We start from the raw sequence: 14,699 nt of genomic DNA, 5'->3' as shown, positions 1-14,699 counted from the left end.
ACTGTTTTATAAGTCTTTAAGTTGTTTTTTGTTCTCGAAGTGTAAGAATTCTTATAGTTCAACCAGAAAAAGAACTTGCTCACGTGTAATTTATATATATATATTTTGAAATGCATAAACATGCAGATTGTTTAGTGCACTTGAAATTCTGTGCTGCCATACGCTGTGTGTTATAAGCCACGGAAAATGTCAATTTTGTTCTTGCTCGCAGGACACAGCCAGACTTCTCGCTAAGATGAGGTTCACCTCTGCCATCTTCCTGGTTGCAGTAATAGCAGGTAAACAGACTATGCCAATTAGCAACGCATTCAATATAACAAAAAAGATATCCCATGGCGCACTGGAGGCGAATTGCACTCCTAAACACAGAGCAGTGGACAAACGGTGATGCGGCCGAGAAACAATTTCTGGCACATATTTTACGTGCAAGCATACTGCTGAGGTTTCAGGAGAATTGAAGCGAATTGATACTCTGTCGTCTGTCTTATTGAATGCGAATCGATTGATTCGCATTCAATTGACTCCACCGTACTGAACTCCACCGTTGACTCCACCGTTGACTCCACCTTACTGAACGGTGGAGTCAACAGATCCATAAAAAAAGGACGTTGATGTTCTCTAGGATTTTCTGTTGATATCTTTTTTGCCCTTCTGCATGCAGCGTTCGTGGTCATGATCACTGCAACAGGAGAAAGATCCGAGGAACGCAGTGAAGAAGGTACGTATAATATTTAGGTATATGTTTGTGTTGTAAGGTATTTATTACCAATATATTCTTAGGAAGCTCAGATACGACTGTATCAGGAAGCGTTGAGTTCGTCGCTGGCCAAGATTAAACAACTGAAATATTTCTGCCAGAGTTTGATTTTGCATATCTCCCTCTCTCTCTCTCTCTGTCTCTGTATATATATATATATATATATATATATATATATATATATGTGTGTGTGTGTGTGTGTTTGTTTCAATTTGAACTTTCAACAGTGTTAAAGTTTGCCTGTCGCAGAGAGAACCACTTAAGTTCATAAGCTGGTGTGCTCGAAGACGCGGACATTATTTGCACAAAAATTTAAGTGCACCATCAGCTAATACATTCGCTAATTATGTTTTTAATAAGTTCACTATGCTTTAACTAATTACCTTATGCTCCATATTGCACTTTATAACTTCTAGCCATGGAGTTCGAAAAGCGGATCCACTTGGAACGAATTCTCAGGATAACACCGGTTTCAGAATAATAATTCCCCAAACAGTGAAAAAGGAATGCATTGCCGTTCCAACTACTTTTTTTTGCTTAAACGCATAAAATGATCTTTCGATAAGAAAGTAACTAGAACGGCAATGTATTTCTCGGCAAAGTTCGGTAATTAAGATCTAGAAACTGGTGTCATACTGAGAATTCATTCCATGTGAACCCTGCATGAGAACTAACGACACGGCGCTAGAATATTTAAATTGCAATGTGGTCATATTGGACATATGGCAATATGGCCCATATTGTTTTTAAAAACCCAAATGTTGATTTTTATTTAGTCGGTTATGCATTTATATTTTTGTACAATAACGTCCTCTCCTTCGACAAAGTTGAAAAAATTTTGAAAGCGCTCGCTGAAACACCCGGTATATATACCGGGTGTTTCGTGCTACATGAACCCCGGGTTTTAAAGAACTGTTTATCCGCGGCTGTATGAGACCAAAGGCATATGGTCTGCCGTCATTTGGCGCTCTATAGAATAACTTATGTATTCCGCTTAATTAGTTACTTAGTAAGGTCAATACTGGAAAATTTTTTATATTTGCTTTTGGACCAAGTGCGTTACGTTACGTTTTTGAGGGCATTTCAAGACGGCCGATCCAATTTTTTGTGGCAACGTACAGTCGCGATCACTTGAAGGTGATCGCGCGAGCATCGACTGGCGGGCCTTCCAAGCAGCATAGCGGCCGATTTCGGAACTGCGAAGATAAAAATTGCACTGCCTTCTTCCCCTATTATGCTCTTCCAGGCTGCAACCATCACCCCCAAGACCAACTCGCCACATTTTTGTGTTTGTTTCCCTTTCATGACAAAGATCTGTGTGCGTCGCTTCCTCATGCATATCTTGGCCTAACAATGACGCCTCAGTGCAAAAGCTCATAACGCAGTCGAAATGAATTCGCAGGCTATGCCTTGAACGCTGACGGGAGTGACACCTTTTCAGGGAACACCGAAAGAGTGAGAGGGGAGCTATCTGATGTTTCCCTCTCGACCGACGTTGATGACGTAACGTGGCGCTGCTCCTAGTTTTGGTCGCCGCTCGAGCGATCACCTTCAAATTGATCGCGACTGTACATGCTTCGAGGTGATTTTCTCCGGCGTTTAAAGAAAACCCGCGATGTTATTAACAAAACCATGTGACTGCGCTCGTGTGCTATGGTATTGCAGCGGGCTCAACAGTGCGTCTAGCTTATTGCTTCTGAAGGACGACGGTGCTTCCTTTCCGCGGGCCACCGTCAAAGATTATGACGCACTCGTAAGACCACGCCTAGAGCCGCAACCGCTGACTTCGCCACGGTCCGCGATCGCGGTTCTTTCTCACGCAGCGGGGTCGGGAGGGTTGCAATACGGTAGCGCGTGTGCGCCGTCACGTAAGACTTATTTCATATTTTGGGCTCTCTAAACGCCGGAAAATATCTTCGTGCAGCATGTACAGTCGAACAAAAAAGTTCACGGACCAAGAGATCTGACCCAAAGCTGAATGTCTCCTCAGTCTCAAAACACAGCCTGTTATTCCCACTTTTAGCCTTTTGTGGCATATGCGAACAACATTGTGATGCACAATTTTACTGGCTGCTTTTAAAGGCTGCTCGTATATTTTGAATTTTCTGAGATACCGTGGTTCGTAAACTTTCTTGGTCGACTGTACGTACGTTGCCGAAAAAATGGTATCGGTAGTTTTCTAATGCCCTTTAGAACGTAAGAAAACCCACTTGGCCCTAATATGATTAAAAATTTATTAATTTGTTCTAGTTAATTATTTAAGTAGGCGCTATGCAAAAATACCCTGAGATGCACCACATGACCGCAAACAAATGTCCTTGGTTTCATTCAGTTGCAGTTAACCACTTCTTTAAATACTTGGCTCAAGTTACGTGAAACACCCTGTACATAGGCGACATGTCGCTTTGATTTAGCGGATGTGGTGCTGCCCTGCTAAGTACGAGACCGCGGCATGGAAATTGTGCCACTGCTCTCGCATTTCGATGAAGGCGAAGTGCAAAAACGCCCGTGCCCCGTGCATTGTGGGCACGTTCCAGAACCACAAGTGGTGAGAATTCCAGAGTCCTCCACTACAGCGTTCTAACTATAATAGCGTTGCTCTGGCATGTGAAACCCTAGAATTTAATTTTTATTATATGTAGATACATCGGACCGCATGACATGCTCTTCAAGCAAACATAGTTTCCTACCTTGACAGGTTTTTTCTTATCAATTGTTTCACAAGAAGCAAGGAAGGCGCACCAGTGGAGTATGTTTCGGTGGCTCCGGTATGTAGCAGTGAAAGTAAATTGTCGGATGAAGAGGGGCATTGCCTGGGTCTGCGATTGGTCCTCTTCGCCTAGCTCAGCTTGTGGTGGCGGGTGAAAATTAGCGGCAGCGACCTACGGAAGGACAAAACTACCGGTAAAACTTACATTCTGCGAGGGACAGCTGCCAGAGTGATGCTGGATGCATGCCAAACGTGCTCGAGAACGTTAAACCACAACCTGACAATTTCAATCACCCGCAAAGAAAGCTGGTGTCGCAGGCAGCTCTGATTTGTCTATGCAGGAGAGTTTCGTGAAGCGCAAACATTTTTCTTATATATATATGTATATATTTATATATATATATATATATATGTATATATATATATATATATATATATATAGAGAGAGAGAGAGAGATAGATAGATAGATAGATAGATAGATAGATAGATAGATAGATAGATAGATAGATAGATAGATAGATAGATAGATAGATAAGCCTTCTTGTAACAAACGAGGTAAAGTTTCTTAATAATTACATTTCCGTCTACTGCATAGATATAAGCTTTAAAAGTCAGAATTAGCCGCACCAACCACTCCTTCAAAGCGAAAGAGGCACGTAAGACAACGAAGCGCCACATACAGTTGATGAAACATATCGTCTTCCTTTTACATGCATTCATTGGGCTTATCAAAAGCAGTGAATGAGAGTAGCACGTGTGCCTGTCGTGGTACGATTGCAGTTGAAGTACACGATTTTACCGTTTAGAGAGACAGTTCACGAAGGAAGGTCACTATTGTCACTGAGGCCCTTTCGCTTTTCTGCAGCTCGCGCGTCTGGCTGCAAGGCCGACGCTTGCAAGAGTTACTGCAAGTCACTGGGCTCTGGCGGCGGATATTGCGACCAAGGCACGTGGTGCGTGTGCAACTAGTCAAGGCAGGCTGGACCAGTCTGATGACAATATAAAGCTACTGTGCAAGCACACCGTGTTCTGTTTTGTTTTCACGTGCTTCCTAAGACAATACAATATGAATGCTACTTCTGCGCGCACAGCCGAAAATTTTCGAAGCTATTTTCAACACACACACAACGAATACGCCACGGACCTTCGTCATATCTTAAACGATTGCGCTTACTCGCGAGGTCAGTAATGATATTACTAAGGAGGTAGAGTGGGTCACTATTTAACAAAGCACACATTGAATGCCTTGCCACGAATGAAGAGACTAAGGTGTTAATTCTGTGCAAATTAATGTGTCTGTTATCGAAGTAGAAAATGCAAGCGAGCTTAGCAACGACAACTGGGATATGGGAGACGTGGGTGCCATTCAATGTAATTAAAAAACTGCAGCTAACAATAGACTATCTCTAAGCAGCAAAACTCCACGTTAGAAATATTTTGGCGCTTTGTTAATCTGTGCTTTTGATTTTGAGCTAATACGAGATAAAAAGAATAGCGGCACCTTTATTCAAGCAACGTTATCATTGGTGTTCTGGCATGATGTATACCGCAACATCCCCCGTTCCGCAGACGATCACGCCATTTTTATAAAAGCGGTGGATGGCGAAGAGTTAGGGAAAGAGATGGCGAAGGGCCATGAAGATCAAGCGCATTACATCTTTTTTATATATAAAGGCGTTACTGTAAGAGAAGAATACAGTTCGAAGTGGCTGAAAGCTTTTAGGTCTGTTTTGCACCTGCACTGATAGATGTTGTTTATAAGCATGCTGTATCACGGCCCCAGGATGATATTTACGATTAAAGACAACCAACTGCGGAGTTTTCAAAACATTAGGCCCGTGACTAACCTGATCAAATAGGTTGTGTGTGGCCATAGAGGGGTGTTGATATTAAGAATGTAGTCGCAGCACGAGCAAATCTTGCAGTCTAAGTGTCCTATTATTAAATTTCGCATTACAGGCATTCGACTACAGAGGAGTTGTCCACGATTGCTAAAATTTCATAACACCAAAGTAATCGGCAGAACATGAATGTTAGGCCCGTTATAAACTTGAAGAAAAGAATAATGATGGGTGTAACGTTAAGGGATAAGAAGAGAGCAGATTGGCTGAGGGAACAAACGCGAGGTAATGACATCTTAATTGAAATCAAGAAACGAAATGGATATTGGCAGGGCATGTAATGAGGAGGGAAGGTAACCGGTGATCATTAAGGGTTACGGACTGGATTCCAAGAAAATGGAAGCGTAGCAGGAGGCGGCAAAAAGTTAGGTGGAGGGATGGGATTAAGAAGTTTGCAGGGACAATATGGCCACCATTAGCACATGCCCGGGGTTGTTGGAAAAGTATGACAGAGGCTTTGCACTTCAGTGTGCGTAGCCAGACTGGTTATGATAATGATGAAACTTGATCTAGCAAACGTATTTTTAAAGAACATCAGGACCATTGCGGACCTAATTTTCATGTTCACGGCCACACAGCTGAATTCACATTCAATTGGTATTAGCGGTCTATTACATGGGAACCAGTTTTGTGACGGTCTTCTTGCATAGCTACTATTTACAGGCCTTCTACTTTCTACCAGCTGCCATTGACAAGGCGGTAGAAGCTTTGCAGGGCACAATAAATGGTGTTCCATAAGTGGCATACGCATTTCTTCAATCAGCTTTCTAGCACGAAGTCAGAAGGGCTCCCTCACTGTGGGTCAAATATGTAAACGTCGCATACTTCTTCTGTAGATATAGAGACAACTCATGAGACTCAACTGAGAGGCTTGGTATTTGGTATGTTCGGAAGGCATCGGTCACAAGGTGTATGCCTAATCGTGAACAGGGTCCAGCGTCCTCAGGGAACTCGGTGTAGCATGTTGATATAGGGTGGCGCCGTATTCTCAAGATGTACGTGTAAGGCTCTTGTACAGGTTGACGAGGCACTTTCGGTGGCCACCCTATGTTGTGTGCGACAAAAACTTAAGAAGTTTTATCATTTTTAGTCATTTACATTTAACGTATTTGATACGACGAATGAAGCTTAGCCATGAATCAAGTACAATGCCTAGAAATTTGCGTTCTTTGACAACAGGTATCTGCTGTCCGTGTGCCTTGAATTTGTGAAAGGGCACAAAGAAGAGAACGAAGAGAGTGAACAGGACGCGGCAGTTAATAACAACTCAACATTTTTTTATTCATCATACATTTTTTTATAATTCATCAGGAAGGACACATCTAGGCGCCCACTATAGAGAGTGCTGTTGTTATTCTGTTTTTGAAGACACAGAATATCTTCAAAAGCACGAATCAGCTGCGCCGCCGCCATAATTAATTTTTGTGCACATATTTGTTTCCTTAGAAAAAAATTTTTCAGATCAGAGTAAGCCCCTCGTCCTCTCCGCTCTCTTTGTTCGTGTCTTTTTTTTTCAAGATCCAAGTAAACCCACTAGCCCAGTTATGCATTCTGTTATATTATGTTGTCCGTGTAGTTTGGTAACCAACTCCGGGACGAGCCTTGAGTTCCTTGAAAAAGAAAACTGGTAATTTTTTGGGGGCTAACCTTACAGCCTTTTGTTCTGCCCATTTTGACGCTCTGTTTAGACTAAGCTGCATTTGTTGCTCGCACACTGTAAGGTTTTCCTGCGTCTACCATGCTATTTACTTAGTCATTTACTAAAGGCAACGGATGTGTATTAGGACTTGTTGTTGGACGAGTTGGTGCATATTAGCAAACGTTTCTTGGCTGCGCGAACAAACAATTGCAGAGAGAGCCAAAGAATGTATTTCTAGTCCCTTTAGCATTCTTGTCACGTTCCGTAGGGTAGTAGACTGAGTGTAGGAATTTATACGTGAAAGAAACCTCTTCCAGTTTGCCTTCCTTGCTTGTCGTCGCATCCTTCTTCCCTGTGGTTTAGCATGCTTAAATTTCAAAAGAATTTCAGTAGTGGGACCTTCACGTAGTTTACACCAGGGTTTATTTGGTATCCTTCGTGCCATGTGCGATTACTATTCCACCAGGAAAGCCGTCTTTTGAATTAGGCACCACTTGCTTGAGGAGTGACCTTCTTAGCTGCGTCAATGATAAAGGCGGTAAAGTAGGATACGGCATGATTTATGCTAAAATTACTTCTAAAATACCGTGTTGAGTAAGTAGATTTCTTAAAACGTTTCCGATCAGGCAATGCCAATTTTCAGCGAGGGGCAATTGGAGGGGAGTCTTGTTGTGTTATTCAGATTAACATTAGTGGGAAGAGCTCAATTCGAAATGGATTTTTGATTACTTGTCGTTCTAAGTCAAAGAAAAGGGAAGCGTAGCCAATCGACAGTTCTGTTGATGAATATCAATTATGGTGAAGATTACAATACATTGGTTAGGTCTGACTGAAGAGACACACTCTAGAAGTTACAAGGAGGTTTTCTATAAGGCCACCACGCACCTCGCATCGCGAGTCTCCCCACAACGTGTTGTGAGCGTTAAAATGACCCACTAGTATGTAGGATTGTGGAAGTGGATATATGAGGTTTTAAAAATCTATCTTACTGAGGTGATTATTTGGGGGCGTATTTCTGTAACGCAACAATAATGAATTTATTAAAGAAATGCCCGAACTGACACAGCCACAAGGACCCCAAGAACTCACACAGCCTCACAGCTTCAAGGGCCACATGTTGGCAAGCTACAGAACTATGGTTAAACCACTGAATGACGCGAAAGCGTCGTCTCGGTGTTTCTGTTAAACAGCGTATTGCCGAAGAAAGTTGGGTTGTGTAGATTTAATGTATGTCTCTTAAACTCACAGCACATTGGAATAAACTTCTGTAGCATTTCTTTCACGCCGTCCAGGTTGCGGTTGAGTCTGGTGACGTTCCACTGTAATATAAAAATAACAGCAAAATTATTTTGGTGCACCCTTGTATTAGAGGATGATTTTTGTGGGAGAGGGTGGAGGGACAGCATTTGCAAAGTAAGCGGTGGAAAATTCGACGGCGAGGATAGCCCCCAATCCTCAAGACCAACAAGGGGACGCTACTGTGCTGGATGAACACTTAGAAACGCCGGCTATGCATCAACGTTACAACCTAATATATATTTTCCCGAAACTACATATATTAGACAAGGTAACGGTTGCCGTCAGAAAATAAGAAGTTAAATGAACTGACTAGAAGACAGGACAGATTGACAGTGAGTGAGAAAGACGAAGATATAAGAATTCTTGGTCGCCATTCCACAAGGGAACAAAAACAATCCCCCAGTGTGGGTACGAGTCATTGTATGAGGCGATCATCACCATCATCAGAATAGGACAATGCGACTACTGGTTTCCTCCAGATGGGTGAATCTGGAGCCGCCGCCTATGTGAAGCAGTGGCCAAAGAGGTATGTTGCCTCCGGCCGAAGGGGGGGGGGAGGTAGGGAGGCAGTTCTGGCTTGAAGGTCCGAACTCGCAGCATCGACTCAACCCCTAGAATCACTTTTTGCCCAGACAAAGTTATGTCACGCAAGGCTACACGCACGAGGGCCCAACAGAGATGTGCTCGGGTACGTGGTGTCGGAGCACGTTAAATGCCTGCTTACGCAGACGTTCCTGTGGGTTTAGGAAACCTTGTCACGTGGATAAAATTCTTCACAACATTAGATAAACAGAAAGGATTTTTCTCGTCCCTTTAGATTGACACATTCCCGGTAGCACATGTGGCGGTGCTAGTCGGTTCATACTGCTAGTAGACCACAAATATGTTTATTGCTTAGTGAAGAAAGAAAAAGGTTTCCTTGCCTTCTTTCGTCCTTCCTTGTTTGCACTAAGCTATCGTAAGTATTTATGGTCTACTGAGCATTGCCAGCTGCCCACTCATGCCTACTTACTCAAGTTGGCGTCAAAGACTCACACACGAGGTACTTTCCCACATGCCGCAATTCGCTGCTTTGCAATGCCCGGAGAGAGGGATCCCGGTGGATTAACCAACGCAAAGCGCTACGACCTTGAAGGCTCCTCGGAAGAGAAAACGAAGCACTTTGGCCATGGGTTTGCTTAGATAGCTCTTCCGGACTGACACATAAGGGGGAAATAGGCAGTCGCCTTTTCCTATCGCTTTCTTTGAACTTTCACTCGGCTTTTTCTTACCCTATCTGGCATGTCTTCTTTTTTCATCAGTGTCTTTCTAGCTTCATCGTGACGTGGCTTAACGCTTTGTAATTTGCCTCCATAGTATTCGAGCGGAAGGCTGTAGTAGCTTTGTATGGCTAGCGTTATATTAAATACTCTCATAGTGGGTGGTGCGGTGGAGGACAGCCATAGGGGCCAAACATATGTTTTAGTATGGTAAAATCTGAAACATCCGTAAACAGTAAATGACAGGCACCGAAATGCGACTGGACTGAAGGAACACAACTATTTGTAAGCCAGTGCGAGAATTTCACAATGTTTTTTCTTGTCGCTTCTTAAAGCGAGAACATAAAATGTATGACATGTCCCCATTTGCTGTCGTGACAATCACTGCGTAGAAAAGAGCTTTAAGGGAAAGATGCCTTGTTATCTTCTGGCAAAGAAGCCAGTAAAGTTCTGTCTACAGTGCGAACGTCAGGTGTACGCTGACTTGACCGGATGAAACGTATACAAGACGAGGAAAAATGGTAACCCTAGACAGCTGCGTATGCAATTAACGGACAGTTAGCGGTTGAATCGGTATGGTTAAAATCGGCAAGTCACAAACCTCCGCAATATACAGATGTCCAAACTTGAAAATGGAATTGTGCAGTCTCAGATCATTGTGTCTTCTCTGAAATGATTTGCAGAAAACTCTTATTTACTGACTAAAGTAAATGATTCGGTAACGGTACAATATTTCATACGCCACTGCATTGCTCGTTCGCGAGATGCATATGAATTGATAGTGCATTAAGATGAGATAATTATATTAAAATAAGATAGCGTCTCACTGTGGCAGTAAAGACCACCCATTTCAGAGCGGACGTATGGGCGTCGTTTATTGGCAAGCGGTCGTGGACTACCCTGAATATTAGGTTCACAAGCAGGTTAGCAGTCGAGATCAAACGCATGGGCCTAATCCAAAGCCCTTGTCATGGCAGCTTTGGGTGCATGCAGTGAGTTCTGAGCATCCGGTGCCTTGTGCTGCTGGAATGTGATGATAATGATTTGCTAACATTTCAACTAATACGCTCGAGTAAATACAGTATTGCTGTTAAGCAAATGCATTCACGGGGTCTCGGTACTTAGAGTTTCTTAATCACGAAATTGCAATTTTTTTAGACACCTAACGCGGTAAGCAATATCTTGAGCACTCCGGAAATTGTTCTAACTCGCCTGTCATTTACTAGAGCAGCAGTAAGCCGTGACAGCCGACACTGCCATAGAAGTAATTGTTGGCGATGGGAACAAGTTCGTCCACCTCCGGCACAGCACTGGTTTTTTAGCGATGTGCGCATGGTTGTCCTGTAATGCCACAACACTGCCTGTACCCGCCCCTAAACACACGCAGAGGCACAGCCACTTTCGGACTGTGTGGGTCATAAATCTACACAGATATTAGGAAGCTCGAAACCTTCGATATTTTACAGGTGGTAGAACATGCAGCCCTCAAGCGAACAACCCAAAAGGCGCTAAAGCGGCGAGGGGGTTTAGTTGGTTGCTGGATCTCACATTGTTGTTTGCCGCGCAGATTTTAACAATACACTGAGCGAAACATGTAGATTAGACGAGCGAAGGACTGCACGAGCGCTGGCTAGTGCTCGTGCAGTCTATTTGCTTTCTCCTGTGCGAGTGTTTTTCAAGTCCGCTTTAAAAACATGAATGCGGGAACTCTAAAGCCATATGTGATGTGTGGGTTCGTTCGTTTCGCCGTGACTGTCCCAGTTTATGGGTTCTGCCGCAAGGGCCTGCATGTATTCACGAATTTTTTTTGACATGACCCCAATAAAAGCAAGACGGAAACATAAAAACTGGCTTAAAAATTATTACTGGAACAATATTTCAGGTGACGCCTGTCACTACGGCAGGGGTTACCATCGCAAACTTATCTAGTGCTTGTTCGCTCAAAATGACATCCCCGTTATGATCCATCAACAATACAGTCCGTTCCCTTTTTTCGTGGTGCGAAGCTATCGAACCCATTACATGCACTAATCCCTGATACCAAGGGGCACCAAATGCGGGAGAAATTGGCTATAGTAATGTTGCACACGTGAAACGACGTTTAAGTACGTAGGAACGTGTCCGTACTTAAGCCGATTGTCTGTATGCAAATTGTGGTAAAGGGAATTCGTGTAAATATTATATTTCATCAAGCTTATCTGCAGGAAAGAGTTGAGAAAAAATAGCTCAACCAGGCCCAGAAAATTCGTTTATTACTAAAAAGTTTCTGAATTGGAACTTTCAAACATACCGAAATGGCGTAGCGTTTATTGCAGCTGCCGCATATTCTGGCATTTAGTAAAGAAGATAAAGAGAGTCACACGTCTCTTTGCAGATATATTCACAATATAAAAGTTGCCACATTCTATTCTTGACGATTTCAATATTATGATTGTGGGACGATCTGACACCAGAAGCGAAACTTATTTCTTTCGTCACTTCATGTTAGGCGCGAGTGTTCAACATGTTATTAGAGAATCATGCGCTGTGCGAACTGTTAGAATAATATTCAGAAAAAATACAAAATTCTCCGTTATCAAGAGTGTTGTGTCTAGAATGAGAGCGGAAGTAGCATGCGTTGATCTTAGTTCTCATAAATTATTTTTGCCGTGTAATTTAAAAAGCCAACCATACAGTACGAACAAATCGGAGCAGCCTCTGTTTGTGGCCGCATCCTGCTGCTATCCTTAAATGTAGCAGCTGAATTTATTAGACCCTTTAAATGATCACCAGAACGCTCAAATACTGTATCTCTCTCTCTCTCTCTCTCTAAGTCTCTCTCCATATATATATATATATATATATATATATATATATATATATATATATATATATATATATATATATATATATCACAACGTCAGAATCAGGGAACAGCACAGAACCAAAAGGTTGCAAAAGGAAGCTCTGACAGAAACTTTTCTGGTGCATATTTTTTATTGCTAACTAATTCATTCTTGGATAATAACCTCGGCTTATTTGATCGTAATAATTCTTTTCCTATCAAATATGTTAAAACAGACACGTACATGCATCCCTTTTTGAACCGTGTTTAGCAAAATCTTCTACGACGTTTGATAATAATTTAGCTCACTGCTCTATGATGCTTGGAAACAAAGCCCAGTAAAGGAAAACGAACACAGGAATACCTGTCGTCACTGAAGGAAGAATGGCGGGCATACATGGATGAGATATAAAAACACGATCGATCGCGCACTAGCAGCAATGGTTTTTTGCAAGAAACACGCAAATTATATGCTCTGGCGCAAATACGTGTAAAAACCTAAAGCTTATTGGTTAAAAAATCAATTTCTAGTTCGTGCGGACTCACCGTTGGCCTCGCGACCACATGTTACCGGCGTTATGAATAAAGAATGCTTCTACTACCTCCCTCGCTATCTCATTTTTGCTCCTTGACACTACCTTGGTTTTATTTAGCAACGGCTTGCCCTTAAATTGTTCGCAATGTAGGCACATATTAGATGACAGCTGCGCTTACGGAAAAGCTGCGTGTTCCGTTAATCGCTTATTCAAACGCCGCACTGTTTGGCAAATATACCACAAACAGGAGGACCGGGTAATCATGTACGCTACACCCTTTCCACACTCTGCCAAGCCTTCACGGTTTTTAAAATCCCGCCCACTCTTGCTTATTACCTTCAACTTATCCTCCTACCACTGCGAAAATACGGCGCAATTTCTTTCTTGCCAAAAACACGACATTTATGCCATAACATTGACTTGCCTTTTTCAAGCGGTGGGACATGCGCAGATATGGAATACTGGCCACTGGCTACTCAATAGCGTTGAATTTTGTTCCCACGATACCTTTTGCTTCTAAGTTTAACTTCTTCAGCAATCTTTCACTGTTCAAGGCTAACTTACTTACTGGATAACTTGACTGTATAAGCCTGATGAGTTGGTTAGAAAAAGCTTCAATGATTCGATGCAGGCAAGACTTGGGAACGCAGATTCTATGCAAGATGTGACCATACCTTGTTCACCTGCTGCGAGTGATCAGAACATAAATCCAAAATGGGCTTCACATACTTCGGTGAACACACCCGACGAGCATGGTGACAGCCAATTAGGATATTACAAAACAAAAAACCGAATAGTCTGCTTCCTCAATACTTTAAAGACGAAGCTCAGACCGTTACGCCCCTCTTGAAATGTCTTGTGCCCATTCACTATAGTATACATGGAACCGCTCACTCCAAGAAAAACCAAAATAATCGTCAAGATAACGGATCGTTTTAGCAGAATACGTTCCAAAATACCAGCAAGCTCCCGATCAATTTTACTCACGTAAAGTTCACCAAGTATTGGCACCAACGTGGGAACCTATACAAATTATCAATCTCTGCGTATAAACGTCATCAAACCAAACGACCAGCGTCGAGAATAAGTACACGGACAGCAGTTCCAGAAAGGCACCGACGGAAACACCCCATTGTCTTGGAAATACAGTTCATTATTTTTTTATGTACGTAGTCTTGCAGAAAACTCATGCATGTGTCATGCTCCAAAGAGTAGAATAAGTTCTCCATGTCAACGCTAAACACACACATGGGCAAGAAGCAGTTATCGTCAGGAACTCGATGACGTAACCAGAGTTCTTCACACGGAAGGGATCCTCGATGCACAGTGAAGAGAGGTTATTTGCAGTTATCCAGACATCAAATTCTGCCAGGTTCAATGTTCAGATACTATTACCAGAAAGAGGTTGCCTCCTTGGAGTGCTTCAAGGGTAAAGAAGCGTCTGCGCAAATGTCCCTTCCCATTTTTCAGAGTCGCACATAGCTTCTCTAACTTTAGCTCCCCTCATAAGCTAATAGCAATCTTCTTCAGGTCAGCGGGTCTAACCGTTGCTTTCCTTAGGTAATTCATACTCATGGAAGAATGGAGCACACGAACAGCGCCGAGATAGGAAAACACGGTCGAGCGCACACTAGGAACAATGGTTTATTGCGGAAGACGCCTAAATTATGTACTGTGGCGCAAACACGTGTCACAGCTTAAAAATGAATGCTTAAACAATCAATATCTACTTCGTGGAGAGTCACCAATGGCCTCACAACACGTATTTCACCG

General features: G+C 42.7%; 1 protein-coding gene across 1 annotated transcript; it reads left to right on the top strand.

The window, feature by feature from the left end:
- The first annotated feature begins 235 nt into the window (after positions 1–235).
- On the top strand, positions 236–4,437 carry LOC142564739 (uncharacterized). Its single transcript, XM_075675879.1, has 3 exons — positions 236–278; positions 662–718; positions 4,334–4,437. The coding sequence occupies exons 1-3, from the start codon at positions 236–238 to the stop codon at positions 4,435–4,437; spliced, it is 204 nt and encodes a 67-aa protein (XP_075531994.1).
- The last annotated feature ends 10,262 nt before the right edge of the window (positions 4,438–14,699 follow it).

This window comes from Dermacentor variabilis, chromosome 11, assembly GCF_050947875.1.
Source record: "Dermacentor variabilis isolate Ectoservices chromosome 11, ASM5094787v1, whole genome shotgun sequence".
NCBI lineage: Eukaryota > Metazoa > Arthropoda > Arachnida > Ixodida > Ixodidae > Dermacentor > Dermacentor variabilis.
Note: the sequence above shows the minus strand (reverse complement) of the source record. Positions and strands in the feature narration are given on the sequence as shown.